Source organism: Sparus aurata, chromosome 18 (assembly GCF_900880675.1).
Source record: "Sparus aurata chromosome 18, fSpaAur1.1, whole genome shotgun sequence".
In the NCBI taxonomy this organism is placed as follows: Eukaryota; Metazoa; Chordata; class Actinopteri; order Spariformes; family Sparidae; genus Sparus; species Sparus aurata.
Window position 1 is genome coordinate 22,999,587 of NC_044204.1, and position 17,809 is coordinate 23,017,395.

Genomic DNA, 17,809 nt, shown 5'->3' on the forward strand with positions numbered 1-17,809 from the left:
GTGTTGGACTACGTTCTTCTCTCACATTGATCAACCGACCTGTTTTGCATATTTTTCAGTCCCTCCTTGTCTCCAGATATTTCATGTTGCCATGGGGAGAAAACTGCGCTCTGTGTTTACGGCTACATGAACATAATTTGTGATACATGACACTTGATTCTTTAAAGAAAAAAAAGCAAAACCCAAAGAGCACAATAAAGCATACCAGAGTGTAGTGTGTTCTGGACAGAAAATTACTGACATGTTGTTGGGTGACTGTCTGGCTTTAATCTCCGAGGCCTTGAAGGCTGAACAATGGAGCCTCGGCCTGTTCTTGCTGAGCGAGGTCCACCGCCTGTCACAGACTGCCACTTTCACATAAACACGCTATAGCGGCTGGGCACGCTGGTGACTGCGTGTATGAATAATCAACTGGAGTGTGTGTGTGTCTGGGGGTGTGTGTTTACCCCTCCGCACTTCTGTCAGTCTGTCTGATTTTGATTGTTTGACAGGGGGGGAGGCTCTTTGCTGAAACTCAAACCACTCGCCTGTGATTTATGAGAGGAAGAAGTGACGGGGGGTTATTTGAGGAGAGAAAACATACATCAGCACGGACAAACACACACACACACACACACACACACACACACACACACACACCTATCATAGTGTTATGCTTGAGATACACACACACACACCACATGTCATTAACACAGTTTATCATATTAGCGATGCTTCAATAAAGGCAGACTGCTGCATGCATTAGTCTGATGAACCTAACGACTACCAGACATGTGTGTGCCACCTGAATGAAGCGCAGCACATGCACGCTCACACACTGGCAAACACAACGGGTATATGATCCTGTTCAGTTGTGGAATAATTATCAGGTTTCTACTTAAAGCTGCTTTAAGGAACTTTTACTTTTTCTTGATTCTGGCAGCCCCTGTGGACAAAAGTGGTATGAGCACCACCGCCTCCTGTCAAAAGTTATTGAAAAATAGTTCTTATCATTTTAAGAGTTCTAAGAATAAGTTAATAATAGTTTATAGTTAAGAATGACTGTATATTAAAAGCAAATTGTCTTGCTGATTTTTTTTTTTTTGCTTACCTAAGTCATATAGAGACGCCATTTTTGAATTGAGACTGTTAAAGATGTGAAAGGTAGAAATGGTACCAGTCAGCTTTCAACCACTCAATATTTCATATGCATTTGAGCGTGCAATCAACATTTACTTCATAAAGATATGTGAAAGCATGTTTCCTGTTTTATTTAGATTCTTATACATATAAACTTTATCTTAAAAATTAAAAGGTCAAAGTCCACCAACAGAAGCTCCTCTCTCCCACAGGAAGCACTGCTCCTGAACGCCTCACCAGTAGTCCACACTGGACAGTATTAGCAAACTGACGTGTTTTTTGAGCACTGAAATATGAAAACCTATTCTACTAGAAACCCAAAATAAAATAGGGTACACAAAAATGAGCAGATTGCACAGTAGACAAATACTCTGTGTCAAGTAAAACTTAGGCATTACATTTTTCACTTAAACTTGCAATAGACACATTTTTTGTAACTTGTATTGAATGTAAAATAATGACAACATTGGTTACTTCTACACTACACTATCACTATAGATTTTTTCTGCCACTGGGCACGAGGTCACCTGGGAGAAGGAGGGTGAACTGGCCATCCATTCCTCTTACAGACTAAATGACCGAATAAACTCACGTTTTGTCCTGCGTTTTTGTTACTAACGGAAACGATCTAGTTTTCTTTGCAACAGTAATACTAATTGGAAACACTTGGCGGAAAACACGTCTGTTGTCACTTTAAATACCAAAAGTAAAAGTACCCACTATGAAGAATGTCGTATTTCAGAATAATGTGTATTCTATGATTGGATTATGATAATCTATGGGTTATTGTGTACATCACCTTAATGATGCAGCTGGTAAAGAGGGGCTCATGTCTTAAAGACTTTAAATATGGCTGGGGATGTTGTAATATTCAGCTGAAGATAACTAAGTGACAGAAAATCAATAACAAGTACCTCAAAAGTTTACTTGAGGAAATATATTCAGTTACTTCTCACAACTACATTCGTTCTGTTCACTCTGTCACACTATGTGCTCATGTGTCGTCACAGACTTAAGTCTCCTGCTGACGGTTAAAGGCTTGAGTTGGACATAATGGGGGGTGAAGGAGGGCAAGAAGAAAGTGCTGAAAAGCGATCTAACTGTTTGTTTTAACAATGGAAAAATAAAGAAGGAAAATTTGTTGGCACAAGTCGCTGGCACGACACGAGCTTAGCACCGCGGTGCTCTCCGGAAACTGACTCGACTCATTTGTGTTGATGTGCGCATGCCCTCTCCATATGAGCCGCCCATGTGAGAGATGTTACTGGCGTGAACACACACACACACACACACACACACACACACACACCTATATACACATATATACACACACACCCCCCTCTGACCACTTCCACAGCTCTGGCCTTTGTTACAGAGATCTACATAAACTATGGGTGGTTGCTTGGACGGAGTTCACACACATCTGCACATATGGACACAGATACACAAACACTTCCACCCAACAGGAAGAATGGCCCTTTTAAGCTTCAATCCTTGAAACTCGATCATCTCTGTTGCTGCTGTATGAAATAATACGCTGTCCATGTTAATTGCCTGTATGATTAATCTACTGTTGTTGCACTGTAACTCCATACACGCAGCTTCCTTAGTCATCATACCTGCGCAGATGCATCATAAGAGGAAGGTGCCACTTACAATTAGCAAACAGAGCTCCTCTGGTCGTCTTGTAGTTGTTTTTAATCTATGTGATTACAGAGCTTTAAAGATTGATTTCATTATGCTAACTAGACTGGGAAGATTTGCCAAGATTGGGTTGCAATACATCATTTAATGAAGCAGATGTTTGAAAGCTGCAAATGTGGCAATATGGAGGTGGGATTTCTACTGAGGACAGTGACAAAGATGAATAGAGTCACAAGCAAACAAACACAAACGTGCGCACACTTCTGTGTGTGCGCTCCGTCCACCTGTGTGTAATTAGCAGCAGGCATTTCCCGTCAGGAGGGCCGTGCAGTGCCAGGCAGACTGGGAGTGAGCCCCGTGGGTAATGAACTGCCCAAGAAAAAAAAGTGAGACAAGCAACATGACAAAACCAAACAAGAACACACCCAGACAGAGAGCATGTAACAAACTCACATATACACAGCACACGATCCAGTTCTAATGAATCCAACCCAACCCATCGAATAAAAGTGGGGTGTGTATATTTATCTGATGATGAGTGTTTGACGACGCCTGAACCGCAGATCAGCAGCGGAGCCGTGAGCTTTTTTTATCCTAGTAGTCAGCGTCTGTCCGACCACAAGAGGCCGCTATATCTCCTGATAACACGAGAGCTGACTCTTGTGATCTGCTTTGCATTCAGCAGTTCTCTGTGTACACGGTTATATTATTCAAACATCAGGAGACCCCTTTTAGAAACTGGAGGCTATGATTTGTGCCCTGCAGATGAATGTTTCACATTTTCTTCGCTACGATTTACACTCCTGTGGTTTATGTTTGCTGATCAAATCTTTATATTTACCACTGCTCATGTTTACTCATTTTCACACGTGCGCTAAATATGTTTTATGCTACTATTTTCTGCCTTGAGTTAGTAAGTTGAGATGTTTCATTTGCCTCAGAAAATAAAAAGACTTTCATGTCATCTTGCCACCCCGGCACTGAGCGTCTGCTTGTGCTTAAATACAACCCCAAAAGAGTTGGGATCCTGTTTTACACAGAATGCACTCATTTTCAAACCAACTGTGTTTACCAAAAACAGTTTTACGAAGTGTTCCCAAGCCAGTATACTATGACTTCAATACCAGGGCTGTCCAGTGCGGGGCCTGCAAGCCAAAGTCAGCCCGCCAGATGTGGTGAGTGATTTATTTTCTTATAGATGCAAATATCATTCATGCTTTTTCATTTCTTACGAGTTAAAATGCTCTTTGTATATGAAGGATTCCTAATTGTTGAATAATAATAATAAATTAAAGGAACGTGCATCTTGATTATATATTGGGTATTTGCTTGGAAGCCTATTTCAGCCAGTTTAAGAGTTAAGGAAATGAAGACTAAGCTGGAAATATTCTGTAAATGTAAAATATTCCCATGAAAAGTCAGTTATTAGATAAAAAAGCCAAAATTGAGATAAAAGTCATATCTATAAAATAAAAAGTCATAATAATGACATAAAAATCTCATCATTTATCTCAATTATGACTTTAGGTGAAAACTTATTTTAAATCAAGTTTTCATCAATTTCTTTTCTTTAACAAGTAGAAAAGGGCTTCCATAGTTTTTGCTCAAATTCAGAATAAGCGAACATTTACAAAAGTCAATGAAGTTGATGAGGTCGAACATTAATTTATTGTCTTTTTATACCGTTTTAAACTGAGCATATGTCAAAAAGGATTTGCAGATTAACACATTCTGTTTTACTTCAAAGGGGTCCAAACTTGTTTGGAATCAGGGCTGTACACCCATCTTTGTATCTGAGTCTCTTGTCAGTCACGGGGCAGGATACATCACAAAGAGGCAAGGAGACAGGCGATGATCAGAGTGAACGTAATTTCATCACAGAGAGCAGAGAAGTAGAAGCTCATGAAGCCGGAAAAACAGAACAAATCAAGAGAAAAACAGAGGCGTGATTGGGTGAATTGAAGAGTGACAGGATAAATAACAAATCAAATTTACCGGGTATCCATCCCGTCCAGATTTGCCCTGGTGAGGTTAGAGATTAGAGCATGAAGCATTGAGACAGGTTAGAACAGAAACCAACAGCTGCACACAACACGCTGTATGTATATTATTAACTCATCACATGATCTTTCACACTTTATTCTAAAAGGAGACGAGCATTAAATGATACACAGGACCAGAGACTTTGTGAATGAGCTAAAGGTCTACAGCTGATGGACTTGACTAACTGTTCTGACAGACGGTTAGCTGTGGACATCACCACGACTTCCCTTTGACTTTATGGCCTGGAAGTTTTGGTGCGTTCAGGTCGGAAAAAAAAATTAGACATCGTTTCATGCACAGTTATTGTCAACCAGCTGCACAGGAAAAACCATTCAGTGGATTCTAAAACATGTTAGTCGGACACGCTCTTCCCCTTTCGAAATCTCTGGAAAAAGCGTTATGGTGTTTTTGGTTAGCATCCGCACCTTCGCTTATCTGATCTGTGCCACATGTGACCAAAGATTTGAAGTCAAAAGTGTGAAAATGTAATCAGAAATGGCTCACACTCTTTCCAGGAAGGTCGCTCCATAGCAACAGTCTCCATTAGTACATGAGTTTGTGTGTGTGTGTGTGTGTGTTTAATCAGCTGTTTGTGTGTGTGCGTGTGTCAGCAGGAGTTATAGTCCCCACTGAGAAGATGACTCGCTGCTAATAAGTCACCGCTCACCAACCATCACCACGAAATATGCACACACATGCACACACACGCGCGCACACACACACACACACACACACACACACACACCCCCCCCCCCCCCCCCACACACACACACACATATATATGAACACACACACTTCCCTAGGTGGTCCATTTATTGCTGTGCTCTGTGGATGCACATGTGTGAGAGACTCTGTGACAGCTTGTGTGTCTGTGTTCATGTTTTACAGCTGTGGGAGAAGACCATAGTTTGCATAGTGAAGGATAATATATGTATTTGTGTGTGCGTAATGTGTGTGAGTGTGTGTTCACCACAGAGAACTACTGTAAAAGCTCAATGTTAAAGGGTAACTCCACCAATTTTACACATTAGAGTGTGTTTACAGGTCTTTGGGAGTACTACTGCATATGAGAGCAAAAGCAGTATAAAGCCTTTTGTGACTCCAGTGGAAGCTTATCAGGTAATCTGATAAATGACCTCCAGTGATGTCCCTCATTGCCTAAATTGCATTGTGGGTAATGTAGGCGCCAGGCTTTTATAAGGAAGAATTGTGTGGAATAAAAGTGGTGATGTCTCTGGCTCTACTATATCGATTTTGATATTTTGTTTTTAAACTTTCCACAATCAGTCCAACAGCGTGATCAGAGTGCGATGCTGGAAGTGGAAAGCTTCTGGAAACACGCTGCCTACAATACCCACAATGCAACTCGGCCAGAGAGTGACATAGACGGAGGAAATCTTTCAGATTACATGCAGCTTCTTCTGCATATGCAGTAGTACTACTCAAGACCTGTAAACACAATGTAATGTGTACAATTGTTGGAATTGCCCTTTAAATAACATAATACTACCTGGACAGGATGAAATTGTACTTACAGGAGGACCTGCAACAGAAAAAAGAGAGAGAGAGAGAAAAAAACAGGCATTAGAAAATAACCTCAATACATCATCAAAGACGTGAAGCAGAACATGTGTGAGTTATAGTAACCTCTGGTTTGTACAGCAATCAATTCCTCGGAAATGCAGCGCGCAACAAAAAAAGTGCACATGCAATGCGGTTAGCTGGATGATGACCTTAATTAACCACCTAAGTATGGTACAGAACAAGCTCATTAGAGCCGCTGCCAAAGGAGTTTGTGGCAAACCCGTTATGATAAACAGACTTCTGGATAACGGCTCATGTTTTGCATTAGGACATGAAGTCATGTCAAGACGGGTGTATGAGATGGAGGACAAACAGGCGAGGGAAAGGGTCGGGGCGAGCTGGCAGACTGTCTCTCAGATTTCTCCGGGCAGTCTTTCAGATCTGATTGAAATGCTGTGATGCTGAGCCTCAGCAGCAAGAAGCACACTCTGCTTTTCATACTTAGTCGAACCGAAAACAACAGTTATGATCAAAGAGCTGCTCTCATTCTTAGTGGTCTTGGTCTTAATGGAATATTCTTGTAATAAAAAAAAAAGAAAAAGGCTGAGGGCACTAATAAACCATCCAAACCTGTACAAAGTGAATTGATTATTTTGCCATTAAAAGCCTTTATTTTAGTGATTGGTTTAAATGTGTGATTGGTTTAAATGTATCTGATTTATATTTATAGAACAATCATGATGCTGATGCGTGATTGTTAACGAAATCACAGTCAATGGCATGATTTGGAGCTACGCCTGGTTCGAGATAGCTCATCAGCATGGATGCAGCACCAAACATTTAACTCGAGATTGAAAACAGACTCCCTCTGGGGAAAAGCGGGATATTTGTGGTGTTTTGTTACTATTTGAGCACACAAAACGTCCTGCTAACACGACCAGAAAAGAAGTTTGCTCTTGATTCAAGGGACGGAGAATTTTTTTTTTGGGGGGGGGGGGGGGGCAGGAGGAGAGGGGGGAGGGAGGAAGAAACAAAGGTGGTAGGGGGGCGAGAGGGCAGAAGGGAAAGAACTGAGAGGTGTCTGGGTTTATGAGGCATGAAGACCAAGTCAATCATGTTTAGCTGCGTCTAGACGGTAGGACAAGGACCTCCTGGGCCAGACAGTTGGGTAAACAACAGCACACGGGCTGCAGATGCACGCACTAAGAGCGGCTTTAACCATTGAACTTGAAGACAGGTGTGTGAGAGTGTGGAGACTAATGAGAAAGAGACAGAGAAAGATAGAAGTAAACAGGGGAGAAAAGGTAAACAAGTCAAAGACCAAACGGGAAAGAAAAAGCGAGAGTGGATGCAGCAGACAAGGCGTCAGTTGCATAATTCCCTCCGTCTGCCCTCTTTCCTGTTATTCAGGTTCTGTTTCTTCTCTCCACTCTCATTTGTTTCTCTGATAGAAAAACTTGGTCTTGTAAAACGGATGGCGCAACAGCCTCCCCATGCCACCTTCCCCCGCACTATAACCCAGGCCGCGATGCGAGGAGGCCAAAGTACACAAGAACAGAGGCAACGTAAACAAAACCACATTGACCTTTGCAGATACAGAACATCTTGTGACAAACAGAGTTCGTCCCATCTCGGGCGAAAAACCTAATAGCGAGACTTCCCCTTGAATGAAAATCCCCCAAAAGTGGCTGGAAATAAATCCCACCCTGATGAAAGTCACAGACATTTACTCGTCCTGGTGGTCGCTCTGATATAATCGCAGAACTCAGAGGGGTTTCCTTAATCTGTGTCGATCAAGACGTAGTTGGATATCTTGCTATCTTTTCATCAAATCCCATGAAAAGCACCCAAAAACAGCCACCGTCAATGTCCAAAAACTATTCAAAACACATTAGTGAGTCAATCCCACAGACACCATCATCCTGCCCTGAATAGTCCCAACCAGTAATCAAATCCTGCAAATACAATTTTAACTGCCCGTTTGAGTAATGTTTGCTAAAAATTACTGTGCAGTGCTCAACTGTTATAGGAAATGAGAAACGATTGAGCCCTTTTGAAAATAGAACTATATATTAGTGACCTGTATTTAAAGATTTACGTCTTCAGTCAGAATCAATGGGCCTTTAGCCGAGCGCAACGAACAGGCCAGGGGAGTAAGTTTCCAGAGATTAACTCTCAGCTCACTAAATATTCTATTTCATATTAAGGGAGGAACATGTAAGCAACTAAAATCCTCACACATTGCAGCATTAAATGTAAATAAAAGGACAGATTAATCTCAGATAGCTCCTGCTCTGATAGATAAAAGTACAGCACCTTGGTGCGGTAAAGTAGAGCAATAAAGTTTACTGGTGATTTGTCATCATCCTCACAGGAATAGGTCTCATCTGCAACAATGAGTCATGACCAGAGCGGAAGTTTTCCCATCTGACACATATCCTGCAGAACAACTGCAGTCCCGCCGGTTTTGATAAAATCGTCTGCGCCGTGCCACAATTTGGTGGAGTCAACACTTAATAAAAAACCATTTCAAGAAAAATATGACTCAAACATGTTCTACATCCGCTCTAGATGTCATGACGACCCTTTTGCGTAACATAATAAGAGTTATGTCTCTGCACTGTTTTGGTTCCTCGATGAGTGTTTTGCGGTTTGCATGGGAGAAAAAAAACAAAAAACACAATAATGGCGGGTAGTGATGTTGGCAAGAGAGAGTCTCATTAGGGCCCGTACTGCAGCTGCTACCGCTCAGCGAGAACGACTGACATCTGGGCAAAGTTAGTGCAACCACATGGTTAAGGTTAGCGCTGTGTCGGCGCAAACAGCGAGGGACGGGGAGAAGGGCCAACTGCGGCCCGTCGTCCGCCGGCCTGACTCATGGGTCACCGCTTTCACCGGCCCCTCGATCTTATCCAGTCACCCAGGAAAAGAGAGGCGGTGTGGGAGCCAATGAGAGTGTGTCTTCCAGGAAAAGAGAGAGGAAGGAGAGGTAAACAGAACAAAGCAGGTGGTGGGCGTCACTTACCGGGTTCCCCTCTTCTTCCCATCCTTCCGCGCTTCCCCGGAGGCCCTGTGAAAACACACAGACAGAGTGGTAAGTCCCCCAAATAAGCACTGCGGGGATGAGCAGAGAAGAAGCGAGCATCACTTGCTGTTTAACTGCTGTTGGTCGTGTGTGTTGTGCCTGGCATCCGGTCTGTGTTAACTGGCATGAAAGTGACCTGACGTGATTCAGATGCTAGGAGCCAAAACAAAGTGAGAACAAAGATCCCGTCACACTCAGAATCTAAAGTACTGTATGATTTCACTTCATACTGAACAAACTGGACCTTCAGGCATTTTTAAGATTGATTCTCGGGTACATCAGACTCATTCCTCACTGTCTGCACTTCATCCAGCCACCTTCCTCTGACCCTATACCGATGCAGCTGGTACCAACGCCTTCTTCAGTTAAAGCGATTTCTGCTGTTGACGGAGAAGTCTGGTAAAGTTGTGAGAAGTAGCAGGAGTGCTGCAGAGAAACCAGCGAGACGGTGTAGCCAGCGAGACGGCCAGCCTCGAGCCCCGGACCTCACGCTGCTACAAGACCATGAATCATTTCTACACCGCTGCCGACCTGCGTCAGTCCGTCTGCCTGGTAATTCAACAGAGGTGTTGTTTTAAGAGACGGTGCAATTGACTAAGCAAAAAAGAAAAAAAAATAGAAGAAAATCACAGGTTTCTGCTCGGGGTCAGAAAGATCATCCACCTCCCCCTTTTAGCTTAGCAACCCGAAGCTGTGTGCATGGTGCTGGAGTACGAGTGAAATCAGTTGGAAAGTGGAGCTGGATCATGTCTCTTTAAATCAAATTCGTAAAAAAAGAGACTAAACTGTCTGTTTTCTTCTGTAGTAAATTTCAACTTTAAAGAGACTGGAGCCAGCAAATTCTATGAACCAACTTTTGTTTGACAATAGACTGAGACAATATATCGCAAAACAGCTGGCAACTCATTTTCTTTCCATCAATTAATCGAGTAATCATTGCTGCTCGAGCCGCCGAGCCAGATTTGGAGAAGCTTGCTCTCGCCAGCCTCTGTGTGTAATCAAAGACGCGTCGTTTCAGAAATTTTGTAAGAAGTTCAAAAGCTAAACCACCGTCATCACTGTAAACCACGTTTCACGTAACAACAGTAACTCAACCTTTCCCTCCTGCAGGTAACGCAACACCTTGCTCTCTTTCTTTCTCTCCCTGTGCCCATCCTCCAGCACTCAGTCCCGCTCTTGTAATGAAATAGGAACCATACTGTGCGCTGTTCCTGATGCTAAGTGGTTGTGGCTGCAGACATGTTTTCCCTATTGTCATTATTGGGCTTATTGTAGTGGCCTAATCACTTCCTGACTCTGCCAACCCTTTCAAAGGGAGCTCAACGATCGCTCCTGCACCTCCTCCTCCTCGTGTCTACCTCTCCCACTTTCATCCTTCTTTCCCTCCTTAATGCAACAGCAATTAATTACTTTGGAAGCGAAGGGTATAAGAAATAGCTTTAAGGAGTGAACTGTGTCCTGCGCTCCAGCTGAATACTGGCTACAGTGGAACCACTGAACTTGATTTTGAGGTCTAATGTTTCTTGTTCTTTATCTGATTCACTTTGCCCATTTGTAGTCGCTGCCAGAACCTGTTGGCAACCAGAAGAAGCCGCTTAAAATGTACCAGAGGAGAATGAGTGCAGCTGTGCACCGACTGACTCTCATTTAAAATTTATGTCTGAACAATTTTAATCATTTAACACCTCCACACCTTCAAAACCTCAGACACAGATGCCCTGCTAATGCACATACTCTGCCAGCCACAGCATTTATATTAATAGTCTCCATATTCCATAGTAGGCTCTGCTTCCTCTGCTTTCAGCCCCCGCTGCCATAAACAGCTTCGGAGCCAGGGGTTGCCAGATCTGGACCTTGTAATTTCACATTTTTCTCTTTTCCTATAAGAAACTTGAACAACACCAACTGGCCAACAAAGAAATGAATAAAAAATTGCATATAATAAACGGAATCAGTTTGTACTGTTGGGACAACATTTTTTTTTACAGTAATAGGGATTTTGATAATATAATTACACTTACTATCGTCATGGGTTTGGGCTTTTTGTTTAATTGTTTCATTCTTCAGTTTGGTACGTTTATCCTAATGTGTTATGTTTTACTCTTCACTTCCTGTCCTTGTGTTTTTCTCGCCTTTTTTATTGCCATATTAGTTTCTCCTATTAGTCTTCCCTCCCTTGTATTGTATTTAATTCTGCCCGTGTTCCCTGAGCTTTATCCCTGTTTGAACTTGGTTTTTTAAGAGTTTTGTATTTCCTTGGTTCAGTCTTTCATTACAGTCTCTACCTCCCGCTCTTTGTTGCATTTTTCCACATATTTCTTCCACTTCGTCCCTGATATTGGTGGCTAAGTGGCATCTAAAACCTCCACTAAATAGGGTATTTTTCTTTGAAATGTCACCCGTGTTTTGGTTTGATTATGGGCCAAAGGGAACAGGGTTGTGGACGGATCCTGCAACATGACAAGACAGGGGCTAAGGCTTTATTAGGAGAGACTACCGATATTTGTATGCGACTTTACAAAAAAAAAAGAAGCTCAAGGTCGCTCATCATAAGCAGACTTGGCAACCCTGCATGAAGCTCTTCTGTTCGGAGCTGAGGCCTCTGCAGGGAGGGCCCGAGCGTTTCCCCTGGGCTGGAGGGAAGGAGATGTGGAGGACAGGCTGGAAGAGGGGAGAGAGGAATGTGTAAGGGAGTGGCGAGACGGAGGTAGAGACAGAGAGGAAGATGTACTCCTGTTAATAATGACAGGAGGTTGATTGATGAACAGAGTCGGGATGGATGCATGGATGGCTTTACAATCCTGTAAAAATCCTTGTACAACACGGCCACTGGCCATTTTAACTGGCTCCGCAAGCAGGGATATGCATCATAAGATATGGGTCACCAGGGGCCATGCCTGCTCTACCTTTATTTGAGACTTAAAAGGCAGCTGTTGGCATGTTGACAGGCCGGTCGCCACACACTGGAGGAGCGGGCGTCAGAGTGACTGAAACGTGGGCGTGTGATTGGTCCTGAGTGGCAGAGCTGAGCGGGAGTGGAGCTGTGCGATGACAAGCTGATGTAGGGGTGTATTGACTGAAGGAATTAATGGGAAAAACAGCAGCAGTGGAGAGCAGAGTGTGTGTGTGTGTGTGTACATGTAACTGTGGAAATAGTTTAGATTCCTACTTCAGGAGAGAGCAGTGAACACACGAGATGCAGACAAACACACACACACACACACACACACACACACACACACACACACTGTGACTTAGGTGTCAGTCTTTACTTCCTGTGTCGCTTTGGCACACCAGGGTCAGAAAATGTCACACAAGCTCACCAAAATAGAAACAGTGTGCATGCTACAGGGAGAACAACACCGTCTGGAAGATCGGATTTTACTTTGCGTGTACCCACTGGGCTGTAACACAGTTTGACTCATCTTTCCTTTCCCTTCTTTCTCTCTAGAGGCCAAAGGTTAGGGACATCAAAAGAAAGTTACCCGAAGACAAAACAAGGCTCCATTTGTTGAAGTCATCGGTAACAATGTAAAGCAGATGGGAGGATGCTGAAGGAGCAGATGGAAGAGGAGGGGGATGCAGTACAGTGTCAAGATGGGAGGACAAGTGCTGGAGGAGGAGGGCGTCCCTCACTGTTACAGGTGTTGAAAAACCCCAAAAGAAAAAATGGACCTCCAGAAATGTTAGGCAGTTAGGGAAGAAAACTTACATCCTGTGCACGGATCTCTCTGAGGGGAACAAACAGTGCCGGACAAATGGACTCACCATCAGCTGTCATGAATATGGATATGCCTGCAAAGAGTTCCCTGAACGCAGCATGATAATACACACACATACACACACAGTGAACTGCATTTGAACTTGGAAAGCCGCAAGACATGTTCGCCTGAAGCGCTCCATCTTGAGCTAACCCTAAACTTCTTCTCTATACGTCCAGAGTTTGACTGAGAACCAGCCAGCAGTCCCAACCCCGAGACTGAGAATAACAAACACACAGATTTCTGCCTAGATTTAGCATCCTTCTTTAGTCTTTACATGGGATCCATGGTCCAATGGCGTGGCTGCACGGCGTAACGACACATGCACGACAATTTGTTACTATGGTGATGCTATGGTGACCTGTTAATGAAGAATGGGAATTAAAGGAGACTTATTCTGCTCATTTTCAGGTTCATCATTTTATTTTGGGTTACTACTAGAACAACTTTAATGTAAAAAAAAACACCCCTGTTTTAGCTCCTGTCTCTTTAAGGTCCCCCCTCATGACCCACGTGCCAAACTAGCCGCTAGGCACACATTACGCAAATGTGTGACACTTCGACATAGCGTTATGTCACAAAGTCACCAAATTTAAAAGCGGGGCTACTGACGAGGCATTTCAGGAGCGGTGTTTTCAGTGGGAGAGAGGAGCTTCTGTTGTGGCAGACTTTTTTTTTTTTTTAATGATCTTTTACATGCAGAACTAATAAAACACTGAAGGAAAGGAAAAAAAACAAAACAAAAAAGCTACCAAGAAGAACTACAAAATCAAAATTAAAAGCTTCGCATTGTGCACTGTTGCCTGTGTTTTTGGTCTAATTAATCTAAACCGCTTCTCGTTGACTGAAATAATACCCAGTTTGCCGTCTATAGGTAGCAGCATAAGGCATATTCAGTGTTGTTGCTGACAGGCGCAATCTTCCCGAGAGGAGTGACGAGCGATTACCCCATCAACACTTTTACCGGCCTCGAATAAGTCGTTGTGCCGAAAAACCACAACACAACCTCCCTGTTTCCCATTCTCTCTGTTCCCTTTCCTCTTCTCGCCAAACATTTAGTGGAACAGTTCTCCAGAAAATGTTTCCAATCTCAACACGCTCGCTGCATCCACGCCACCTTTGGTTTCCACTCATCATGAAACACACACACACACACACACACACACACACCCTTCCATCCTCCATCTGCTTTTGTCTGTTTCTCATAGCCACGGCTCGGCTTGATTTAGCTACTGTGACATTTCTCGCAAACAAAGTGCCTCCAGGGAACAAAGCACGGGATTGGTGGAGCGACCCCCATCTCTCTCTCTTCTCTTAGGCCCCCATTTTGTTTAACCCAACAACTGGGAGCAATAAAGAGCCAAATGAAAATAGCAGAATGTGATACTTGGTATGCACAACCACAGGACCAACATCTATCCATCTACCTCCTCGCCCTCCTCTCCTGCTCTGTTGCATATCCCCCCGATACTCCTCCTGCGACTGGGGAAAATTTAATTTGACTGAAAAGGAAGAGAAAGGTGGGGTAAGGGTGAGGAGGGGAAGGGTGTAAGTAGCGAAGGTCAACTTCCTACTTCCATGTTAGCTGGAGGCAATGGCTTCTCCTCTCTCACTTCTTTTTCCCACTTCAGAATTGGATTACTGTTTTTTTTTATCCCAGTAGCGGTTCCCCTGTAATCTCCTTTAATTACAATCAGAAAATGTGGAGACGCTGACAGACTGAATCCAAACGTTTGCCTCAAGAATTATTAACGATGAACAGCCTGTGCTTGGAATTTCTAATTGAGTTTTACTATCTGTCAAAAATTAAATATATATTCTCTATTCATGTTGCATCTAAATCAACTGAAGTTGTTTACTGATCTGAGACGAGACTGGAAGGATTCCCCCTTTTTCCTGCTTGTTTCGTCTTTGCAACAACAAAAAAAAAACTGGGACAGCTGTGACGCCTCCTCGTCTAAAACGCAACCACTTCTTCCCAACTGTCTCCAGATCTTTCGGCGTTTTCCCTGTGTTTGTCCAACTTTCGTTCCAATAAGATGGGGGACACATGCTGAGATGTAAACAGCGACAGAAAGAGAAAAAGACAACGGATGTGATTCACATGGCGGTGATTCATTCTCCAGCTGCCGGGTGTCTCTCCTGCCCTGGGTCAGCTCGGGTTCAGTGGCTCAGACGTGAGTTCATGTAGTCCGTAATCCAACCTGATTCAATCAAGTGTTCTCGTGTGAGATTTAGATTTCATTAAGATCTGCAGCACACGTATGCAAGGTGTTTAAATGAGCCTGTAATATCAAACATTTGTGTCCTTTTCATGCCTCATACACCAGAGTCAACATTAAACGCTGAATGTACAACATGTTATGGGAACCTTCCTCATATTGCAAAATCCACAGACCCGAGCCCGATGTGGGATATCTTATCCTGTCTGCATTGAGCTCGTGTGACCCTGTCGGAGTGTTTGCTGCCTGTAAAGTAACAAATAGCCTTTGCATTGTCATGTGAATAACAAAACCCGACACTTAACTGGACATATATCCCCAACACAGACAGAAGATCTGTCATCTATTATCACATACTTTAACACAATACTGTACACATTTGAACACTACATGTATCTATTTGTACACTATATTTATTTTTTACTAAAAGAACTTAAAAGCACCGTGTCAACTGACGTGACTAACCCGGACATCATTTCTAAAGTTTTGTCAGAACACGTATCAAAACGATACTCGTGCTGACTGCAACAACTGGTATTAATGAAGGTATCTGTGTTGCTACATCTCATAAAAATACCTTTAGTCTTTTGTGCTTTTCTTTCTTAACATTTGGGGTCCAGTAAAACAATAGTTACAAAATGAAATAATGTTTTCTTTCCTTTGTCTTCTGACTCTTTGAAAACCTTAATATGTTGAAAATATGTGAGATATTTCTAATCGTTGCCACAAAGTGGGCTTGCATATTTGAAGAAGCTTACTTATGTTTGGGGTCACTTACTATAGACAACAGAGAGGTCTAAATTCATGCTATACCACAAGCTGCTTTAAGACAGTTCATAAGACATGTGTTTAACTGCTCGGAGACACCAAATGGAAGCTTCGTTTTCTTGTTCTGAAACGTGTCATCCGTTCAGAATCATGTTTATAAGCAACAATCATAAAATAAGTAAAAAGACAAAGTAGAACATCTGTTAAAGAAAAGCAAACAATGTTTTTATGAGCTGTAACAGAGACTTGAGTATGTCAAACATCATGAATAAATTGCTCAAAATGACCAGTCCAGCAAAATGGTTTAACATCTCAAAGTTAATAAGCCACCTGAGGAATTGTCAATCCGATCTATTATCTTTTATATATTGTTCCACAAATACTTCTACATGTGTCTCGACCTCAAATACATCACGACCCAACTCTTACTCTTGTGGATTATATAACTAGAATGTATCTGCGCATATAGAATATGTTACAAACTCGCTCCCTGTGTGTGGACGGCGCCTCACCCCTCTGGCTGATGAAATGTGGTCAGAGAGAGTTGCTATGCAGTAAACACCGCTCACGCAAAGGTCATCGGTGATTGAGAAACAAGAAGCCGAGAACACATCGGCACCGAATCGGCCTTCCTGTTTTCATTTCGGCGTCGAGTGTTGCGTGACTGCAGGGTGGATTTCCCTGAGCTGAGCGAGAGGGTGCCTGTGTGCGAGGCCATCCGAGAGTGTGTTTGTGTGAGGGGACGGATGCCTATTTCACGCCCGTGCGAGTGTGATCAATGTATAGCTTTCCCGACACGCTCTGTCAGGGCTGAGCGACGCTGCTGTAAACCTGTGTGAGTTAGAATGCACGCGTGCCCTTACAGCTGGAGGGTTGTTTTCGGTGTTTACATCTGCTGCATTATTCATTCGTTCCTAATGAGCACCGTCCATCAGAGGCTCATCTTGCCTGCATTTATTTAGGTTCCTATAATCTCCGACAGGTCATTTGTGTTCTCTCTGTGACAGAGCTTGCGTTCGTGGAAAACTTTGATTATGTGTTTATGTTTGCGCAGGTTTGGAAGAGGGAGACCCTGGCAATCTGCATGAAACCCCCTGTTGTGATGTCCAGCAGGTGGTTTGTGTTGAGTGGCAGGCTGGCGCTGAAAGGCTGCCTGGGTAGTCACTGTGTGTCACAGCTAATCAGAGGTGAAGGCAGAGACGGGCTCACCCCCCACACAGAGAGACAGACACAGTCAAAACAATGAGAGGGCCCTGGCAAAACACGGCCAGCATCAGATAAAGCCCAGCAAATAAGAGCAGATCACAACAAAGCGAAGCGGAGCAGCCAGAGTGCAGCAGCCAGGAGACAAAGGCTTTGTCTTTAGGTGCTACCAGCTGTGTGTCCGGGCTCAAAGTCAGGCAGAAACGGCAGTGGGAGGATTAAAAAAGGGTGTTTGGGCTGACCCAAGTCAAGACACATTCCTCTGTTGATATCTACCTATAAACATTAGACACACTCAATAAATCTACGCTCTTTTTGCTCGATAACATTCACATGTGGCCATGTTTTGGGGAAAATATAAATGCTATGGTACAATGAAGTATAATATTTCAGAGGAAGAAAGGAGACTCAAGGGACAGTTCACCCCAAAGTCAAAAATA

General features: G+C 43.2%; 1 protein-coding gene across 8 annotated transcripts in view; it reads right to left on the minus strand.

Moving 5' to 3' along the window:
• col23a1a (collagen type XXIII alpha 1 chain a) overlaps positions 1 to 17,809 on the minus strand; it is a 127,052-nt gene that overhangs the window by 27,557 nt on the left and 81,686 nt on the right. For 7 of the 8 annotated variants that reach the window (XM_030397218.1, XM_030397224.1, XM_030397219.1 and 4 more), the window contains exons 3-5: positions 9,356 to 9,400; positions 6,342 to 6,349; positions 4,759 to 4,785 (exon numbers count right to left, since the gene is read on the minus strand). In XM_030397218.1, coding sequence (XP_030253078.1) covers positions 4,759 to 4,785; positions 6,342 to 6,349; positions 9,356 to 9,400 — 80 coding nt within the window. The remainder of the gene's footprint in view (positions 1 to 4,758; positions 4,786 to 6,341; positions 6,350 to 9,355; positions 9,401 to 17,809) is intronic. The other variant, XM_030397222.1, reaches the window with a different exon arrangement.